Genomic DNA, 21,248 nt, shown 5'->3' on the forward strand with positions numbered 1-21,248 from the left:
GGTCACAGTTATTTCTCCCTTGAGTTTTTTTGAACCAGTATCAATGATAGTGATTTGAATTCAGGGTTTTCTTAGAGTGTTGGAGGTTTAATGGTTTTCCAATGACAATTCCCATTACTATGGCATGGCTCCTGACAACTGTACATAGTGCACAATAGGTGAGTGACAATGAAGGATACATGGCAGGCACAGAGGTGGCATGAGGAATGTGAGGGGACATAGAGGAGCCATGGGGAATATGAGGGGGCATGGTGTGGCATCAGGGAATGTGAGTTGGCATGGGGAATCTGAGCGGGCATGGGATGGCATCATGGAATGTGAGGAGCTAGGCTGCTGCGTTTGAGAACCGAGATGGACGTTTTAACCAGCCCACCTCCACATCCACACTCCTTATGCATTCTATCATGGCCCACAAAATGCACTGCAAACCTGAACCATGTGAAAAGACAAAAATCCCTTGTAAAGTCACACATGGGTCAGGTGTGCATTTTGCGTCGCAAAAGGGCACGGGTCGGTTTTTCCTGAGCCCAGACGAAAATTCAGCCCCTGATCTCTGTGGTATTTTTTGTCCTTTTTTCCCCCCTCAGTTGTCTTCCCTCCTTCTCTCCTGATTCTCTGTGGGAAAACAATTCCACAGGAACCTGTCACCATTTGGTACCTCACACAAAAAGGCATTTTTTAAAAATCGTAAACGCTTAGAAAATATTGGGAAATTAACAGACACAAAGATATCACAGTCAAGCCTGATCCTGCCCTTAATTAACATGCTTTCCCCCACCCCCACAGCCCTCCACTCCATACACACTTCTATCAGTAATTGTTGGTGATTTTTCCATTCGTTCTTGGGAAGCAGGCATCGCTGGCTAGGACAGCATTTATTGCCCATTCCTAATTGCCCTCGAGAAGGTGGTGGTGAACTGCCTTTTTGAAGCGCTACCGAACATGTGTTGTAGGAATGCCCACAGTGCTGTTAGGAAGGGAGTTTCAGGATTTTGACCTTGCAACAGTGAAGGAACGGAACTACCCTTACATTTTATTTGTGTATGTAGGGAGGGATGTGCAATGGTTTACACTGACAGCAGCACTATGAATAAACTGTCCTCCTTTAAATTAAGGAATGACAGTTTCCTTAGTAAGTGCACTTCTACAAGTACAATTACAAAAAGATTTGCACTATATTTAAGCTCATGTTCTTAGCATTACTGAAAGACTTTGTCAGTACCTATCCAAGATCTCCAGATTTTGCTTTGGTAATAAGACTTTGAAATTAAACACACTAACACCTCTGTCAGCAATACTAAGAACATAGTTGTAAAAATAATCTAGGCAGCAAGCGGTTCAATGCAGGATCCAGATTCGGCCTACCAGAATGTATGGCACCAACAGCTTTACAAATCTTCAACCAAACACTAGACATTATCACTCAGACAGTTATGCAATTGATTCAATATCATAAAAGCATAGAATAGTTATAATACAGAAAGAGGCCATTCGGCCCATCATGTCTGTGCCAGCAGTGCCTTTGCAAGAGCAATCCAGCTCGTCCCATTCCCCCTCCCTTTCCTCACAGCCTAGCAATTTTTTTTCTCTTCAGGTGCTCATTCAATTTCCTTTTGAAAGCTATGATTGAATCTGCCTCCACCAGATTTTCAAGCAGTGCATTCCAGGTCTCAACCACTCACTGCATGGTAGTTGAAAGTAAGAAGAGCTCAGTATTTGATTAAGCATAGTGGATCAATGCATTCTCTTGGTTTTGTGCAGTTTGGTAGAAAGAACAGATTCTGACTGACTGACAACAAGGAATAAAATATCTTTGGAAAGAGAGGAAATCATTTCAATTGTTTCATGTATCATGGCATCTTGCTCCTATCGGTAGCTGGCAAAAGTATTCACAATTTAGAGTCTGTTCCATCCAATGGAGCTCAATGGTCCAAAGGGAAAAGTAGTGGATGCCAAATGGAAGCAGAGGAAGAGTTGAGCCAGTGAGAGTCGGCATGGGCCAGGAGATTTTTCAAAATAGTAGAAAAAATATGGTGTCAAGTCTATTGGCAGAAATCCTATTGGGTAGATTTTTGTCTTCACTACCTGGGCATAATCTGGCAGGGTAAGTTGCCACCTATTGTTGAACCTGCCTGATTGTCATTCCATTGATGGGTTTGGCAACAGGAAAGTGATTCATTCTGCCAGGTAATGCCATTGCAACAAAGACAAAAATTATTTCCCTATGCGTATTAATAGACCATTTAATGCAGCTATTTCTGATCTCTAAAAACCCTTTGCTTCTATCAACTATGAGGCCTATGGCTGTTGCTAGCTTGGGTGCACCAGCAATAGGTCTGGAAGAACTTTTATTGCTGTACAGTAACATTACTAACCACTGTCACACTAGGAAGCAACCAACCAACTGTGCATATGTTAAATGCTCATCAAGGACAAGTTACAGCCCCAAAACATTCAACTTAATTCAGAAAGGAGATTATAATGGTAGCAATGGTTGAACCAACAATTCTAATTCACATCACTGATATTTTAATCACCAATTTGTGCTCTGCCGATGATATGCTAATTTTTTGCAGAAAATAGGCAATGTCCATCAGAAATACTTTAGCCCCTTTACTCCAAAATGGCATGAGAATCAATTGGTAAAAGATAAAATCAACACATTCATCTACAAGCCAGAAATGACTCCATTAAATGCATCCATTGATTTACTTTGGTACTAATATCTCCACCAATACCACAGAAGTGAACTGAAGAATCAATCTTGCTGCATTCATTGGGCTGAATTTTCACCTGTTGGAATCAAAAAGCACCCTAAAAAATTGGAGCAATGGCCTACTACCTATTGCCAACATCACTGTGGCCACAGCAATGTTTCTCCAGGCATAACACTGGAGTCACCCCGAGTCAGGCTGGAAACCAATTTAATTACTAATAGGGTTCCCTATAACATTTATGGAACCCTGTTGCTATTCTTATACTGAACTAGGTGGAAGGTGTGCTGTGCAGTCACCTACCAGTGTCAGCTGGTGGCACAGCTGAAGAAAATCCCAAAGATAAGCTCCTCTTTATATTTTTGAAGCTGGGAGGTGTAAGAACCATGGAACCATTGAAAAGTTACTGCACAGCAAGAGGCCATTCAGTCCATCTTGTCTACACCAGTCGAAAAATAAAAAAATAAAAAACTGGCTATTGTCATGAAGCTATTAATGTATATAATATTTTGGAAAATATTTTTCTTTTAAAATACAGGTTTAATCTGCGGGTATGCCTTAACTGGATTAAAGTCAGCTAGTCTGGGCGCTTTGATATGTACTAGTTTTGATATGTAAGAGAGAGAGCATGCATTTGCATTTTTTGAATACAGCATTCAAGAAATGGGGTGAAAGCTTGATGCTTGTCTAGCAGCTACCAAGCAAATGTTTATATTACTAATAAAATTGGTACTATGAAAGGGGTTTCATTGTTAAAAGATAAAATTCAAAGATGCTGATGAGACCATGAGAATTTGAATTCAATTAGTGGTGGTAGGTATAACCTCAGTAGTTTTCAGCTGTGCAGGCAGAGGCAATGCAAGATTAAACGGCAGCTGCGAGCCTCCATTGGCTCCATAGTGAATGGCCTCATTTTGAATTCGTAAGGTGCAAATGCTTTGTCTGGTGTTTGGTTAAGTCTATGGGTTGCTGTTGCCTTAATGGAGATTAGTTTGGGAATTTGTTAAAAGTTATGATAGTAGTAATTTGTAGCCATGTGTACATATATTTTAACCTGTGTAAATTAATAAAATGTTTCATTTAGTTTAATGTAAAACCTCGAGAACTGATGGTCTGATTCCTGAACTTAAGGTCACATCTCAAACATAACACTTACAATTATAGGTTGCTTAAAGTTTCTCTCTGGGATTTTTAAATAACTCCACTTGACCAACTGCATCAGTCATAACAATATCCATTCCAATCCCACCTTCCAGCAACCGGTCGGTAGCCTTGCAGGTTACAGCACTCTAGGTGCAGATCCAGGTATCTTTCAAATTAGTTGAGGGTTTCTGCCTCCATCACCAAACCAGGCATCAAATTCCAAAGACCCACCACCCTCTGGGTGATGAAGCTTTCCCTCATGTCCCCTCTAATCCTTCTACCAATCACCTTAAATCTGTGCCCCTCGGTAATTGACCTCCCCGCTAGGAGAAACAGACAATCCCTGTCTACTCTATCTAGGCCCCTCAATCTTGTGCACCTCAATCAGGTCACCCCTCAGTCTCCTCAGTTCCAAGGAAAACAACCCCACCTATCCAATCTTTCCTCATAGCTGCAATTTTCAAGGCCTGGCAACATTCTTGTAAGTCTTCTCTGTATTCTCTCCAGAGCAATTATGTCCTTCCTATAATGTGGCAACCAGAACTGTACACAAAATTCCAGCTATGGCCTAACCAGTATGTTACACAGTGTTATGACCACAGCCAGTGTTAACTGCTGTGCAAACCAAATCCCAAAGGGAAACTTGGCTTATGGGCCATACCCTTTCTTTTGTATTCTGAAAATGAGCAGATGATGTACTAATCTCAGCAGCATGAAGTCCAGTAGCACTTTTCGGATTTTCAAAATTAAAAATAAAAGTTTTATTAGCAAGATTAAAAGAAAACTTAAGCACACAAGAATACAGTTGCACAATTAAAATTAGTCTTGCAAAACATTCCCCCAAAAACTCCCTACTTGGTCAGACACACAAGTAAACACCTGCCAGGCAAAACTCCCTTATAGATGTTTAACTATAAGAATCCATTAATATTACCCAAGGCAAACTGTTGTAGCTTTAATAAAGGAATACCACATGACCTCTAACTCTCTTCCACTTTGCTGAGCCACTTCAGAACAAAACTGCTTGTTGCAGCCTAAAATTTCTCTGGCTTGACTAGACGGCTGATTCAAACTGTATCTTCTCCCAGCCTAGAGCTATAGCTAACAGCTCCCAGCTACATCTCAACGCTACAAACAGCCAATCATAGTAGCTCGGAAATACCGTTTTTCCCCTTTCATCTCAGGTTCCATTGATCTCACACCTCTTTGAAACTTAAATCCTTCCAAATATAAAATCTTTCATGTTTTTTATTTTGTCTCTGCTTTCAGGTCAATAAAATATAATATACCCTCTTCTATTTACCTATGGAACTCCTGCAAGATCAAACATGTTTCTTTTTACTTCTGACTTCCTTTTGATATTCAAACAAACTCTCAACTTATCTAAAAATGCAAATATTAGATCCAACCTATTCACTTGTACCTCAAACCTAATACCTCTGTCCTTTCACGTTTTAATCCCCAGACAACCTGTCTCCTAGTAACATCTGCCCAGCTTAATTAAATCATTTGCACACACACACACAGGCACATAGCCTTCTTTACAGAATAACACAATAGTTCCCAAAAATATTAAAAATAACCCCCATTTCTCACAACTGTTCCATCATTACACCCCTGCTTTTGTACTCTATACCCGTCTAATATAGGAAAGCATTCCATATGCTTTCTTCAATACCTTATCCTACTGGCCTGCCACCTTCAGGGACCTGTGGATATGCTCACCAAGGTCTCTCACTTCCTCTACCCTTCCCTATATCCTACCATTTATTGCATATTCCCTAGCTTTGTTTGCCCTCCCCAAATGCATTACCTCACACTTCTCTGGATTGAATTCTATCTGCCACTTTTTCCACCATCTCAACCAAACCATTGATATAATTCTGGAGACAACAGCTATCCTCTTCACTATCAATTACACGGCCAAGTTTTGTGTCATCTGCAAATTTCCCAATCAAGCTACCCATATTTAAGTCCAAATCATCAATATATACAACAAACAGCAAGGGACCCAACACTGAGCCCTGCGGAACCCCACAAGGAACTGTTTTCCATTCGCAAAAATATCCATCAATCATTACCCTTTGTTTCTTGTCGCAGAGCCAATTTTGCATCCAGCTTTCCACATTCTCCAGCATCCTATGGGCTTTTACTTGTCTGACCAGTCTGCCATGTGGACCTTGTCAAATGCCTTACCAAAATCCATGTAGACAACATCCTCTGCACTACCCTCATCAATCCTCCTCGTTGCTTCTTCAAAAAATTTGATTAAATTAGTCAGACACAACATTCCCCTAACAAAATCACGCTGACTATCCCTGATTCATTCTTTCCTGTCTAAGTTGACAGTTTATCCTGTCTCTCAGAGTTGATTCTAATAATTTGCCCACCACCGCAGTCAGACTGACCGGCCTATAATTATTTGGTCTATCCACTGTACCCTTATTAAATAATGATACAATGTTCACAGACCTCGAATCCTCTGGTACTTCACCTGTATCTAGCGAGGATTGGAAAATGATCCTCAGGATATCCGCTATTTCCTCCCTAGCTTCCTTTAACAGCCTGGGATACAATCCATCCAGCCCTGGTGATTTATCCACCTTCAAGGATGACAGTCCCTCCAGTAATTCCTCTCTCACTATGCTTATTGTATCTAAAATTTCACATTGCTCCTCTTTAACTAGAATATGTGCACCATCCTTAGTGTAGACAGAGACAAACTACTCATTTTGAACCCTGCCCACATCTTCAGCATTAACGCACAAGTTATCATGTACATCTCTGATAGGCCCTACCCTTTCCTTAGTTATTTTCTTGTTCTTAATGTACAGGTAAAACATCTTTGCATTTTCTTTGATTTTACCTGCCAATATATTTTTGTATCCTGGGCTATTTCTGCTCTAGTTCACCTAATATTGCAGCTGCCTAGAACTGGCAGGCTTCCCTTGGGGTTCAAACTCTAACTGTAGCCAGTTGCTCTGATGCTAATGAGGCTTCTTAATTATGTTTAGCTGTATGCAGGTGATGGGCATTAACTGGGGATTCACCTGTGCCCCCATAAATACATACAAGCTGAAACTGGTTGTTGGTTAGCAGATATCAGCTCGTAATATGTAACTCTAAATAAATTCTTATAAAAGCGTGTAAAGATTGACTCCAATTCTATCCTTTAACTGACTTCCTGGATTCAAAAAAGGTGTGGTGTTAAAGTTGAGTTCTGGGTAGCCAGTGGTGCATTTGATAATTCAGCAGTCCAAAGTCTGCTTGGCTTGGGTTGGGTTGGGGTGGGGGAATCCACACCATTGTGTCCAGCCTTCAATCTTAACTATGGAAGACTAAATCACTCAGATTTGATCCTTTCACCCTGGCACATTACAGAGCCTCTTGCATAGTGCTGAAATTACAATCCTATCTAGTTCAGCGGCAGTGACTACAGTATCAGCCTTTGAGATGCAACACCAACCGTGCCATCTGTTCCACATCAAACAGCATCAATACATCACAAATGTCACCACCGACAAAGGACCAATGCTCACCCATCACCCGCAACAGTGACCAATGAATTGTTACACTATTACAGCATGTTGTTTGACATCCCTTCAAAGCAGTGGTTAACCAATCCTCTGCCCACATGTGGTGCACAATGTGGAAGCATGCGCAAGGTAATCAGGCTGAATTGATAAGATCATCCAAAGAAACAGTTTGATCATCATTTCACAGAACAGAAACAACTATTGTTACCATGTTTGTGAGTCCATTACAAATCTGTCAGCCACATGTGGAATTGATCAATTAAGTCACCATCTGTTAACACTAAAATAGTTTGGCAAGCTTGCAGAAGTTTTGCCTCCCATTTTTCCAGCACTTCTGGCTGTTCAGTTGTGGTTCTTTTATTTCTTTCCTCAACTTTTCTCTTCTCATCACCATCCTCTCCTAAAGATGTCGATTCCTTGCTGGAGTACAGTTCTATGGGTACCTTCAAGTGCTTTAGACAACAGGTAATGGCAGGACCTTATCTGATAATCATCACAGTCAAGCTCTATTCTGATATCACCAAACATCTGCAGCATTCACTGGGTAGCAGTCAGGCTTTTTGCCCTTCCTGGGACACTGAGGTCAATCGTTGCAACACCAATATCATGTTCATGGGACAAGTCTCATGAATGTAAATATCATGACAAATCGTGAGATTAAATTCAATAAATCAGGTAATTTGTGTGCTAGCACCAGACGGCAAACCTGCTAAATAAAAACCCCACTGGTTCATCAAAGCTCAAGGGAATCATCCCTCCTACCAGATCTGGGCTATGTGACTTTAGACCACCCTAAAAACTTGATAAGTTAACTGCTTTCTGTCTCCCTCCTTTCTTGAATAGAGGAGTCACATTTGTCATTTTTCAATCTGATGGAATCTAAGAAATTTTGGATATTTAAAATCAATGCATCTACTGTCTCAGTAGCTACTTCTTTTAAGATCCTCGGATGCAGTCTATCAGGACCTGGGATCTGTCAGCTTTTAGTTCTACTAGCTTTCTTAGTATCTTTTCCCTACTAATTGTAATTTTTTAAGTTGCTCCCTCCCTTTCACTTCCTGATTCACAATTATTTCTGGGACATTATTTGTATCCTCTACAGTGAAGACAGATGCAAAAGATCTATTCAATGCATCCGCCATTTCCTTATTTTCCATTGCTAATTACCCAGACTCACTCTTAAGAAGACCAATGCTCACTTTACTTACTCTTTTTGTTTTCAAATACCTGCAGAAACTCCTACTGCCTGTTTTTATATTTCTAGCTAGCTTTCTCTCATAATCTAATTGTTCCCACCTTATTAATCTTTTAGAAATCCTTTGTTGCTCTTTATATTCTGTCCAAACTTCTGGCCTGCTGCTCATCTTTGTGGAATTATACACTTTTTCTTTCACTTTGATACTACCTTTAACTTCCTTAACAAAAACAGAATTACCTGGAAAAACTCAGCAGGTCTGGCAGCATCGGTGGAGAAGAAATCAGTTAACGTTTCGAGTCCTCATGACCCTTCGGCAGAACTGAGTATAGTTAGGAGAGAGGTGAAATATAAGCTGGTCTAAGGTGGGGGGGCGGGGGGGAGAGAGAAGTTGAGGGTGGGGTGATTGTGGGGATAAGCAAGCAGTGATAGGAGCAGATAATCAAAAGATGTCACAGACAAAAGGATCAAAGAGGTGTTGAAGGTGGAGTTATTATCTAAGAAAAGTGCTAATTAAGAATGGAAGGCAGGATACTCAAGGTACAGCTCTAGTGGGGGTGAGGTGGAAAGACTAACAAAGTTTTAGTTTTAGATTTAAAAATAATGGAAATAGGTGGGAAAAGAAGAATCTATATAAATTATTGAAAAAAAAGGGGGGAGGGGGGAGAAACGGGGTGGGGATGGGGGGGAGGGGGAGTTTAAGATCTAAAGTTGTTGAATTCAATATTCAGCCCGGAAGGCTGTAAAGTGCCTAGTCGGAAGATGAGGTGCTGTTCCTCCAGTTTGCGTTGGGCTTCACTGGAACAATGCAGCAAGCCAAGGACAGACATGTGGGCAAGAGACAACCACCCTGTTCTCTTGCCCACATGTCTGTCCTTGGCTTGCTGCATTGTTCCAGTGAAGCCCAACGCAAACTGGAGGAACAGCACCTCGTCTTCCGACTAGGCACTTTGTCAACAACTTTAGATCTTAAACTCCCCCTCTCCCCCATCCCCACCCCGTTTCTCCCCCCTCCCCGCTTTTTTTTCAATAATTTATATAGATTCTTCTTTTCCCACCTATTTCCATTATTTTTAAATCTAAAACTAAAACTTTGTTAGTCTTTCCACCCCACCCCCACTAGAGCTGTACCTTGAGTATCCTGCCTTCCATTCTTAATTAGCACTTTTCTTAGATAATAACTCCACCTTCAACACCTCTTTGATCCTTTTGTCTGTGACATCTTTTGATTATCTGCTCCTATCACTGCTTGCTTATCCCCACAATCACCCCACCATCAACTTCTCTCTCCCCCCCGCCCCCCCACCTTAGACCAGCTTATATTTCACCTTTCTCCTAACTATACTCAGTTCTGCCGAAGGGTCATGAGGACTCGAAACGTTAACTGATTTCTTCTCCACCGATGCTGCCAGACCTGCTGAGTTTTTCCAGGTAATTCTGTTTTTGTTTTGGATTTCCAGCATCCGCAGTAGCTTTTAGCTTTTTGTTTTTATCTTTAACTTCCTTAGTTAGCTACAGATGGTGCATCCTTCCTTAGGGTCTTTCTTTCTCACTAGAATGTATCTTTTCTGAGTATTCTGAAATATTTCCTTAAACATCTGCCACTGTATCTCTACTGACCTATCCCTTAATCTAATTTCAGAGTTCACTTTAGCCAGCTCTATCTTCATGCCCTCATAATTCCCTTTATTTAAGTTTAAAACACTAGTCTTAGATCCACTCTTCTCTACCTCAAACTGAATGCAAAATTCAATTATATTATGACCACTGCTCCCTTGGGACGCCTTCACTATGAAGTCATTCATTAATCCTGTCTCATTGCACATTACCAGATCTAGTATAGTCTGCTCTCTGGTTGGTGCTATAATATGCTGCTCCAAGAAACTGTCCCAAAAACACTCCATGAACTAATCACCTAGCTATCTTTGCCAATCTGATCTGTTCAATCTATGTGTTCATTAAAATCACCCATGATTATTGCTGTACCTTTCTCACAAGCCCCCATCATTCTTTCTGTATACCTCGCCATACAGTGCGGTTACTGTTAGAGGGCCTAATGAACCACTCTGACAAGTGCTTTCTTACCTTTACCATTTCTCATCTGTACCTAAACTGGTTCTACATTTTGATCCCCAGAACTAAGGTCATTTATCTCTCTATTGCATCAATGTCATCCTTAACTAACAGAACTACCCCTCTACCTTTTCTTAGCTTTCTGTCTTTTCTGAAAAGTCATGTACCCTTCAATATTCTTTGTCATCAAGTAGAGCAGTTGCTTCGAGGGTCTGGTGCCAGGATATGAATGACATGTCCTGCCCAGAGGAGCTGGTTTTGAGTGATTAGTGCCACAATGCTAGACATGTTGGCTCTGGATAGAACACTGCTGTTGGACCATCTTTCTTTCAGGGAGCACAGTATAAATCATTGACAGACACTTAATTTTGATAAGGTGATGATGATCAATTGTTCAGATCAGTAAAGTTCAGGTCCACAGTTAAGGCACCAGTGACATATTCTAATAAGCAACTAGTGAAGAACTCAAAATTAATGCATCTATAACTGCCTCACATTGCCATCTTTGCAATCGAATAAATGAGTAAGCTCAGCATGCAAGGTACAGTACACTATTAATATATCCACCGTGGACCAGTGCTATCAACAGCAGAACAGTAATAAAATGCTTCTGAGAGGTGGTTCTACCGGTTCTACCAGCCTGTCCACAGGCACCAACAATGCCCAATTGCCAATGTAAATATCACTGCCAACAGCATGAGCTTTCTATCTTGAATGGTTCAGCCCAGCCTACCCAAGTCGGTCAACAATAGGTTTTAGTCATTTGCTGGTCTTGATGTATGTCCCCCAACCAACCAGACAGGTAGAAGACAAAAATGTGCAGTTGTGTTCTCCGTTGTTGACAATTCCTGTTGACTGACTCCCATAATATAAACATGGTTATTGCCCCATAACCAAACCCAGCAACATGGCAGGACTGCCCCTTGAAATATCAGTTCTCTATAAATGCACACAGCAAGGGATGCAAAGCCTGACTGAACATACACTTTTAATAATTACTGTTGATATCTTTGAATGCACATTTAATGGAATCATACCATATTCCCTTCTCTACCATTTAAGTGGGTAAATAAAGAAAAAACTGGTACAGACAGTGCTACTGCTACTGTCATAACATCACTGGCAGTAAATTCTATCATTTCCAAACTGTCCTTTGTTTAAATGTACAGCATCAATTTGCTGCCTTGCACACTTGGTAAAATAACTATTTAAATTCCTCACCAGGAAACAACCTTCATCACCAACCATCCCAAAGAGATGTTATGGCTCTGACAATCACATATTTCCATAATCCATGGAGTGGAAATAGAGGGGGATAAAATAGTAGCAACTCACCTCGAAGGAGATCAGGCGTCTGTTGAGATGGATCATGAATCCCAATGAGTTGCCAGTCAAAGTCATCATTAGTGCCTTGGACATATTCACACGGACCAGATTCTTCATCAAACGTGCACTCTCCTGTTGACAATGAAGGAGACAGTTTATAGTTTTCCTGTGGAATTTTCAGAGATCTACCCAACTCATTGAACCAAGCCAGCAAAAACCAATATAAGATCTTCAACCAGAATCACAGTGCAGAAGAGGCCCTTCGGCCCATCGAGTCTGCACCAACACGTGAGAAACACCTGACCTACCTACCTAATCCCATTTACCAGCACTTGGCCCATAGCCTTGAATGCTATGACATGCCAAGTGCTCATCCAGGTACTTTTTAAAGGATGTGAGGCAACCCACCTCCACCACCCTCCCAGGCACTGCATTCCAGTCCATCACCACTCTCTAGGTAAAAAAGCTTTTCCTCACATCCCCCCTAAACATCCTGCCCCTCACCTTGAACTTATGCCCCCTCGTGACTGACCCTTCAATTAAGGGGAACAGCTGCTCCCTATCCACCCTGTCGGTGCCCCTCATAATCTTGTACACCTCGATCAGGTCGCCCCTCAGTCTTCTCTGCTCCAACGAAAACAACCCAAGTCTATCCAACCTCTCTTCGTGGCTTAAATGTTTCATCCCAGGCAACATCCTGGTGAATCTCCTCTGCACCCTCTCCAGTGCAATCACATCCTTCCTATAATGTGGCGACCAGAACCGCACACAGTACTCCAGCTGTGGCCTCACCAAGGTTCTATACAACTCCAACATGACCTCCCTACTTTTGTAGTCTATGCCTCGATTGATAAAGGCAAGTGTCCCATATGCCTTTTCCACCACCCCACTAACATGCCCTTCCGCCTTCAGAGATCTATGGACACACACACACCAAGGTCCCTTTGTTCTTCAGAGCTTCCTAGTGTCATGCCGTTCATTGAATACTTCCTTTTCAAATTACTCCTTCCAAAGTGTATCACCTCACACTTTTCAGAGTTAAATTCCATCTTCCACTTATCTGCCCATTTGACCATCCCATCTATATCTTCCTGTAGCCCAAGACACAGCCTCACTGTTAACCACCCGGCCAATCTTTGTGTCATCCGCAAACTTACTAATCCTATCCCCCACATAGTCATCTATGTCAGTTATATAAATGACAAATAATAGGGGACCGAGCACAGATCCCTGTGGTATGCCACTGGACACTGGCTTCCAGTCACTAAAGCATGAACATTAACTCTCTCTACAGATGCTGCCTGACTAAAGTATTCCCAGCAGTTTCTCTTTTTATTACAACACAAAGGGTTCTTTTTTTTAAACCTATGCTTGCCCATTCCTGAAAGCATCGACTCCTCCCTGGGGCAAAGTTCCAAAGGTACCTATTGCCCTTAACTTTGTCCAGATAATCACTACTCATCTACAATTCTGGATGGACTGTATTGAGAGGTATTTTATCACAGGGACATTGACTGCAAAGCTTCACACTGTGTTCACCCACTAACCCCACATATGCACACACACAGGCACACACAATTTTAGCAGACGTTGATGGATAACAATTACAGGTAAACCCCGATTAATTTTTCTCTCCTTAACTCAAGTTAATAATAGCCCCTGCCTTATCACTGACACATCCCGCACCCGGCCCCTCAACCAGCATCCTGTATGAAATCAGGTAACCATCACAGAGCCTAAGGATGACCTGGTCTTTGTGCTTAGCTACTCACTGAAATAAACCAACTACCTTGCTGGTGTAGAGAAATTGATATTTAATGATTAGTTTTAGTTTAGATCACACAATCTGAGTATATTGATCGATTAATCTTATGGTATACTATCCTTTTAAATTGGAGTTGATAGAAAACTCCAGCGTTTAATATCATGTGACTCTGCTTAGCTTCATTTGACAGAGAAAGGCACCATGGGATTTTAGACACAATGAAGTAACATACTAATGAGTTAGTTACAGAACAACTGCTGAAGAGGCCCCAGTTGCACTTATCTCCATATCACAGAGCCACATTGACTTGCCGCCTTCAAGCTTACATCCCCTCACATCGTAAAACCTTTTCAGAACCTGGCGCTACCGGAAAAGGAAAGTTAGGAGGGATTTAATATATAGAGAGGAGGGAAATAATAACAACAGCTGTGTTCCACATTTAGTGTTAACTTGTAGTGTTTTAGAAGAAAGCAATTATATTTGGATCAATGTATTTTTTGTATTAAGAGTAAACTTTTCTAACAGTGTGTTACTAGTTTTGTAACTGTATAATATTTTTAGACTTTTATCACTCAAGGCTATGTATTAATTGAATGTATGAGACTTTACTACCTTACATTTTAAACACTGATTGCTGCTGTACACTTCAATTTTATACACACTCTGTATAACTTTTAAGTACTACCTATTTTGTATTCGTTTGTATTAGTACTTTGTAATCTTTTGCATTAGGCAGACATAGTTTTAAAGTTACAAGCAACTTTTCCAAATCATCCTTTTGTTTTAAAAGTAAAATAACTCTTTCCAATTACCAACAACCACAGAAATAAAAACAGCGCCGAGCAGATGACCTGCAAAGGCAGTTATTGATAAAGGTTCTGATTTAATGAGGATTTAATTAAATAGTCTGAGATGATGAGCTCAAGGTATCATTCATGAAGACATGACAGCATACCTCCCCTACCGTAAACAAATAGTCAAAGGAAGATACCATAAAACACCCTTTTGTCTGAACAAGAAGTTATTAAAATAACAGAAATAAACTTTAATGAGGAAGATGGTCCTGCAGGTAATTGGCATTTTAAGAAACCAGTCAGAAAAAACTGAGAAATTACATCAATTGACTGCCATCATGCTTGGTGCCAATCACAGACTGATCGCGCACCCCTTAAGCCAATTAGAAAATAGCCTCGACTCGGTTAGGCCAATCAGAATAGAATATCATTGATCACGTTGTGGGTTATGGCTTGGAAAGAGTTAATAAGCAGCAACTTTCACTGATAAACATGCGCTGAATTTGAAACTGAAGACTGCTTGTCAGCTGAAAGCAGAAGATCAGAAGACTCCAGAGAGAGAGAGGAGTGTCAATCTGCACCCAAAGCTGAACCGGGAAGCAAGAACTGAAGTACACCCGTAAAGTCGCTGCCCTGCTGTGATAAGTATTAACTTATAACTTATTAAAGTTTCCTGAGTTAGTTCACTAAGCTGTCTCCTGTTGCCTTAATGGTTAAAGTCTCAAATGAACAAAATTGGAATTTAAGTTCAAAGAACTTACGCTGGGCCATCAATATACAAGGGACTTCTAAAGGAGACTAAAGAAGCTGGGATTGTTCTTCTGAATGCAGTGAAGGTTAACAGGAGATTTAATAGAGCTGTTCAAAATTATGAAGAATTTTGGAAGATAAGAAAAAAACATTCCCGTTGGTAGGAGGGTTGGTAACCAGAGGAAACAGATTAAAGATAATTGGCAAAAACAGCCAGAGGGCAGAAAAGGAGACATCTTTTCACACAGTGAGCTGTTTGAATCTGGATTGTGCTGGCTGAAAGGATACTGCAAGCAGATTCAAAAGTAACTTTCAAATGGGAATTGGATTATATACTTGAAGTGGAAAAAGATTATAGGGTTGTGGGTAACGAGCAAGTGAGTGGGCTTAATTGGATAGCTCTTTTGAAGAGTTGGCAGAATTATGATGGCTGCATGGCCTCTTTCTGTGCTGTATAATTCTATGAATTTACATTATAGGAGTGCAGCTGATGGTAGGTTCATCCATGGCTTTCTCTCGTCAGCTTTTTTTTATTCTTTCACGGGATGTGGGCCTTACTGGCTTGGCCAGCAATTTTATTGCCCATCCCTAATTGCCCTCGGGAAGGTGGTGGTAAGCTGCTTTCTTGAATCGCTGTGGTCCATGTGTTGTAGGTAAACCCAAAGTGCTGTTAGAGAGGGAGTTCCATGGTTTTGACCCAGAGACAGTGAAGGAATGACAATATAGTTCCAAGACAGGGTGGTGCGTGGCTTGGAGGGGAGCTTGCAGGTGTTGGTGTTCCCATGCATCTGCTACTCTTGTCTTTCCAGGCGAAGAGGTCACGGGTTTCGAAGGTGCTGTCGAAGGAGCCTTGGTGAATTGCTGCAGTACGTTTTATAGATAGTACACACTGCTGCTACCGTGCATCAGTGATGTGGAGAGTAGACATTGGAGGTGATGGATGAGGTGCCAATCAAGCGGGCTGCTTTGTCCTGGATTGTGTCGAGCTTCTCGAGTGTAGTTGGAGCTGCACTCATCCCGGCAAGCGGAGAGTATTCCATCATACTCCTGACTTGTAAGTCAGGGGGTGAGTTACTCACCACCAAATTCCCAGCCTCTGATCTGCTCTTGTAGCCATAGTATTTATGTGGCTGGTCCAGCTGCACTCAATACTATAATGGTCCCTAAATTTGGACAACTAGCAGGATTTAGACCTAAGAAGACTGTGAGCCAATGATTACGTCCCCAGATTAAAGGAGTGGATGAAAGGATTGAAGGGATGGTTGCCAAATTTGCTGATGACACAAAGATAGGTAAGAAAGTAAGTTGTGAAGAGGACATAAGGAGGGTACGAATAGATATAGATAGGTTAAGTGATTGGGCAAAGATCTGGCAAATGGACTATAATGTGGGAAAATGTGAAATTGTCCATTTTGGCAGGAAGAATAAAAGAGAAGCATATTATCTAAAAAGGTGAGACCGCAGAGCCCTGAAGTGCAGAAGGATCTGGGTGTCCTAGTGCATGGATCACAAAAGGCTAGTATGCAAGTACAGCAAGTAATTAGGAAAACTAATAGAATGTTATCATTTATTACGAGGGGGATTGAATACAAAAGTATGGAGGATATCCTTCAGTTGTACAGGGCACTAAGACCACATTTGGAGTACTGTGTTCAGTATTGGTCACTTTATTAAGGGTGTAAATGCATTGGAAGCAGTTCAGAGATGGTTTACCGGACTAACACCTGGAATGGGTGGGTTGTCTTATGAGGAAAGGTTGGACAAACTGGGCTACTATCTGCTGGAGTTTAGAAGAGTAAGAGGTGACTTGATAGGAACCTTTAAGATCCTGAGGAGCCTTGACAGGGTGGATGTGGAGAGGATGTTTCCTCTTGTGGAAGAATCTAGAACTAGGGGTCACTGTTTAAAAATAGAGGTTCGCCCATTTAAGACAGAGATGAGGCAAAATCTTTTCACTCAGAGGTGTGAGAGTCTTAGGAACTCTCTTCTTGAACAGTTGGTGGAAGCAGAGTCTTTGTACATTTTTTAAGGCAGAGGTGGATAAATTCTTGGTAAGCAAGGGGGTAATAGGTTATCAGTGGTAGATGGGGTGCAGATTTCAGGTTACTATCAATCAGCCATGATCTTATTAAATGGTGGAGCAGGCTCGAGGGGCTGAATGGCCTGCTGCTCCTTGTTTGTATGTTCGAGTAAGTTTCACTAAATTAAGGGCAGGATTTTCCCGTCGGCAAGCGGGGGGTGGGGCCCGCTCGCCGTCGCGTAAAATGACGTGGTGACATCGGGCGGAACTCCTGATGTCACCGCGCCCCATTTAAATTTTCAGGTAGGCAGGGGCGCATCAAAATCAGCTGTGCGCCCGCAGACCTGTCAATGGCCAACTGAGGCCATTGACAGAGTCATTGAAGTAATTAATGGACCTGCCCGTCCAACCTTAAGGTTGGCAGGCAGGCCAGGAGCCCTGGCCGGATTTAGAAAATGCATGAAACCTCATTCACGGACAGGATGAGGTTTCATGCAGGTTTTTAAAAATTTTATTAAAGTTTTAAAAAAAATTATGGACATGTCCCAACTCATATGACAGCTGATGTGGGGTGGGGAGGTGGGGAATAAGGGGCCCGGGAAGAGAAGGAGTGCCCATGATATCTCTGCCTTGCCCTGTGGCCAACTGTAGTTCCTCCACTGTCATGGAGATCAAAACTGCTACTTTCCTCTTGTAATGTTCAGTATATCCATCACTGGGGGTTTGGAGAAAAATAGACAGGGAAGGAAAGAGGATTTTGCTTTACTGTGCAGTCAGTTGGATACTGCAAATCATTTCATCTCATGTCCCAAGATATTATCAAATAGTAAAGTTTTCATCTCTGAATCAGAAGGTTCAAGCCTCACTCTACCATGTGAGCACATAATCTTGCCAAACATTTCCAGTGCAGCACTCAGGAAGTGCTTGCATTGTTATCTTTTGAGTGAGATGTTAAGCTAAAGCTCGGTCTGCCTGATCAGGTGGAAATTAAAGAGCAGAGAATTCACTTGGTGCTCTGGTCAACGTTCTTCAACCAACATAACCACACACAAAAAGCGAACTAATCATTTATCTCATTTGGTGTTTCTAGTACTTAGCTCTGCATAAATCCACTGCCATATTTGCCCATACATAAGTGACTAGTTGCAAAATAATTTGTGGCATGCTGAGCAGCTAATAAGGCACTAAACAAATGGAAGTTCTTTCTTTCTTTCACTTGTTAGTTTTTTTTTTAATTCATTCTCGGGATGTGGGCTGCGCTGGCTGGGCCAGCATTTATTGCCCATCCCTAGTTGCCCTTGAGGTGGTGATGGTGAGCTGCCTTCTTGAACCCCTGCAATCCATGTGGTGTGGGGACACCCACAGTGCTGTTAGGAAGGGTGTTCCAGGATTTTGACCCAGCGACAGTGAACGAACGACGATATACTTCCAATATACTTCCAAGTCAGGATGTTGAGTGACTTGGATGGGAACTTCTAGGTGGTGGTGTTCCCATCTATCTGCTGCCCTTGTCCTTCTAGATGGTAATGGTCATGGGTTTGGAAGGTGCTGTTGAAGGAGCCTTGGTGAATTCCTGCAGTGTATCTTGTAAATGGTACACATTGCTGCTACTGTGCGCTGGTGGTGGAGGGAGTGAATGTGGTGCCACAAGCGGGCTGCTTTGTCCTGGATGGTATCAAGCTTCTTGAGTGTTGTGGGAGCTGCACTCATCCAGGCAAGTGGGGAATATTCCATCATACTGCTGCTGACTTGTGCCCTGTAGATGCTGGACAGGCTTTGGGGAGTCAGGAGGTGGGTTACTCACCACACTATTCCTAGCCTCTGAGTTGCTCTTGTAGCCACAGTATTTATACAGCTAGTCCAGTTTAATTAAATTATATTGGTATTTGTAGGTGTTAGGAATAAGTTTTAACTTTAAAGTTTAAGTTTGATTTGTATTTCTGTATTTGTGCGATAAGGAAAGGTAAAATTGAGTTTTAATTTCACTTTAAGAAGGTGCCTGCATTTCTGAGAGTTTTACAGCTGCTGCAGCTAAGTTAAACAAACCAGAGTAGAGAAACTCAGAAGTTGCCTAGCAATGGGGGTTGAGAGGCAAGTCCCTCTCACAGACACACAGAAGAAACTAGAAACATCAGTTTGATTTGGAAGCTGTTCGAGTTCAGCTGGTTTTGAAGACAGCTGCCAGGAGAGACTGGAGCAAAGGAGACAGATAGCAAGTCCCAAGCTAAAGAAAAGACCCCAAAATTCAAGGAACAGGAGAAAGTCCCCAGAAGACCTTCTAATCAAACGGAGAGGAAGATGGAAAAGGTCCTGTAAAGGGAAGTTAAGAGCAAGGGGCAGAGAGAAAGGCTCCATGCTTCAGGTTTAAAGAGACAAAAGCTGCAGAAAGCAGATTTAAAGCAAGAACATCTTACAAGAGGCAAGAAGGTCCAAAGAGACAAATGAAGGTCTGTAACTCTTTGCTATGGACATGTGAAGCAGTGCTGTACTGTTGACAGCTGAGTCGGTGAGAGAGAGTACATGCAAGAAAGCTTGAATGCATGTGGCGCACCAGTGGAGAAGAATATTGGAAGGAGAGGTCGAAACCTTGGAGGCGAACCCTTGCGGAAGGCGTCTAGGAGAAAGCGTCATTTTGAGAGAAGATTCCAAAGCAAGTTCTTGGAGAGTGGAGATTGGAAATCCTCGTGTGAAAGACGGAGTTCAGTGAGACTGGCTGGCTTATGGTGGGACAAGCATCTGGGGGAAGCTGCTGAGAGATCTATAGTATTTAATTGAGATGGCATGTGTTACTTGGTTTCAGAGTGTGGTATGTCTGACCACAGGGTGCCTATTGGTTTACATTGACTGCGTACTTATTGTGAACATTAGAGTATAAGATAGCTTTTGTAACTTGTGTTATCCTTACAAATCTGTATATATCTGTAAAGGTATACAAGTGGATGAAGGAGTATTGTAATATAGTTCATCTTTTCTTGATGTATAAATGTTTTATTCCTTTTTTAAAAAAGTTCATTAGCTAACTCCGGTGACTCTGTTCAGTAGCCCCTCTCCACGTAACTAAATAAACAAATAAAAGTTAGGATCAATCAAGCCAGGTTCCACCCTGGGATCAGGCTTGTCCAGTAGTAACATCAGCTGGGGATCATAACAAAGTCCATCATGGAAGAACAGCCTTTGTGTCAAGAATGCCATCAAGGCTTGATCAGCCAAACAAAACTTGGGCCAGGACTTTATGGCTCTTCCCACCCAGCAGGATATTATGGTCCCACTGAACTGAATGGAGATTTAAATGGCTAGCCACATCCACCGGGAGAAGACACGCCACGGCGAGGCTGTAAAATCCTGGCCAGGGGATTGGGAGGAAGTCAGGAGAATATAATTTCAACAATAAGACTACCTACACATAAAACTAAAACTTTAAAATTAGTCCAACATGGAAACTGGGACCAATTAGCTCACAATTTACCTCACAATGTGTTTCCAAAAGCAAATTTTTTTTTTAATTGAATTATACACTTGAGAGCCTTTTGAAGCATATCTCAATATTGTCATAAAATACCAAACAATTGGCTTCAAAATTGTCATGGTAACATAACACCATCTACTTGAAAGTATATACCACAAGTATTTTTCAGGTCAAGCACAATTTCTTTGCGATTCTGTGAAACAGCACTCCCAAAGGGTCGTAAATTACAATTAATTTAAAACTTTTATGGGTGAAAAAATTCTCATTGATGTACTTGAATCAATCATGTTAAGAGCCCTAGGTCTCATTGTATCCAAAAGTATCTGGGCACTCTCTCAAGGAATATTTATGTGATTGCATTTAAAGTTATTGTAAACTAACATGTATAATTCTTTCTTCAAACTAAACATATGTGGGGCAGGGGCAGGAGCTTTACATTTTAATTTTATATGACTTCAGACAGAGT

At 41.6% G+C, this 21,248-nt stretch overlaps 1 protein-coding gene across 4 annotated transcripts in view; it reads right to left on the reverse strand.

Annotated features, from left to right (window-relative positions):
- The window catches only part of ptprub (protein tyrosine phosphatase receptor type Ub), a 769,916-nt gene that overhangs the window by 495,931 nt on the left and 252,737 nt on the right, over window positions 1-21,248 (reverse strand). For all 4 annotated transcript variants that reach the window (XM_078567333.1, XM_078567337.1, XM_078567336.1 and 1 more), the window contains exon 2: window positions 11,997-12,119. In XM_078567333.1, the coding sequence (XP_078423459.1) occupies window positions 11,997-12,119 (123 nt within the window). The remainder of the gene's footprint in view (window positions 1-11,996; window positions 12,120-21,248) is intronic.

The sequence above is a fragment of the Cetorhinus maximus genome, chromosome 21 (genome assembly GCF_964194155.1).
Source record: "Cetorhinus maximus chromosome 21, sCetMax3.hap1.1, whole genome shotgun sequence".
NCBI classification, from domain to species: Eukaryota; Metazoa; Chordata; class Chondrichthyes; order Lamniformes; family Cetorhinidae; genus Cetorhinus; species Cetorhinus maximus.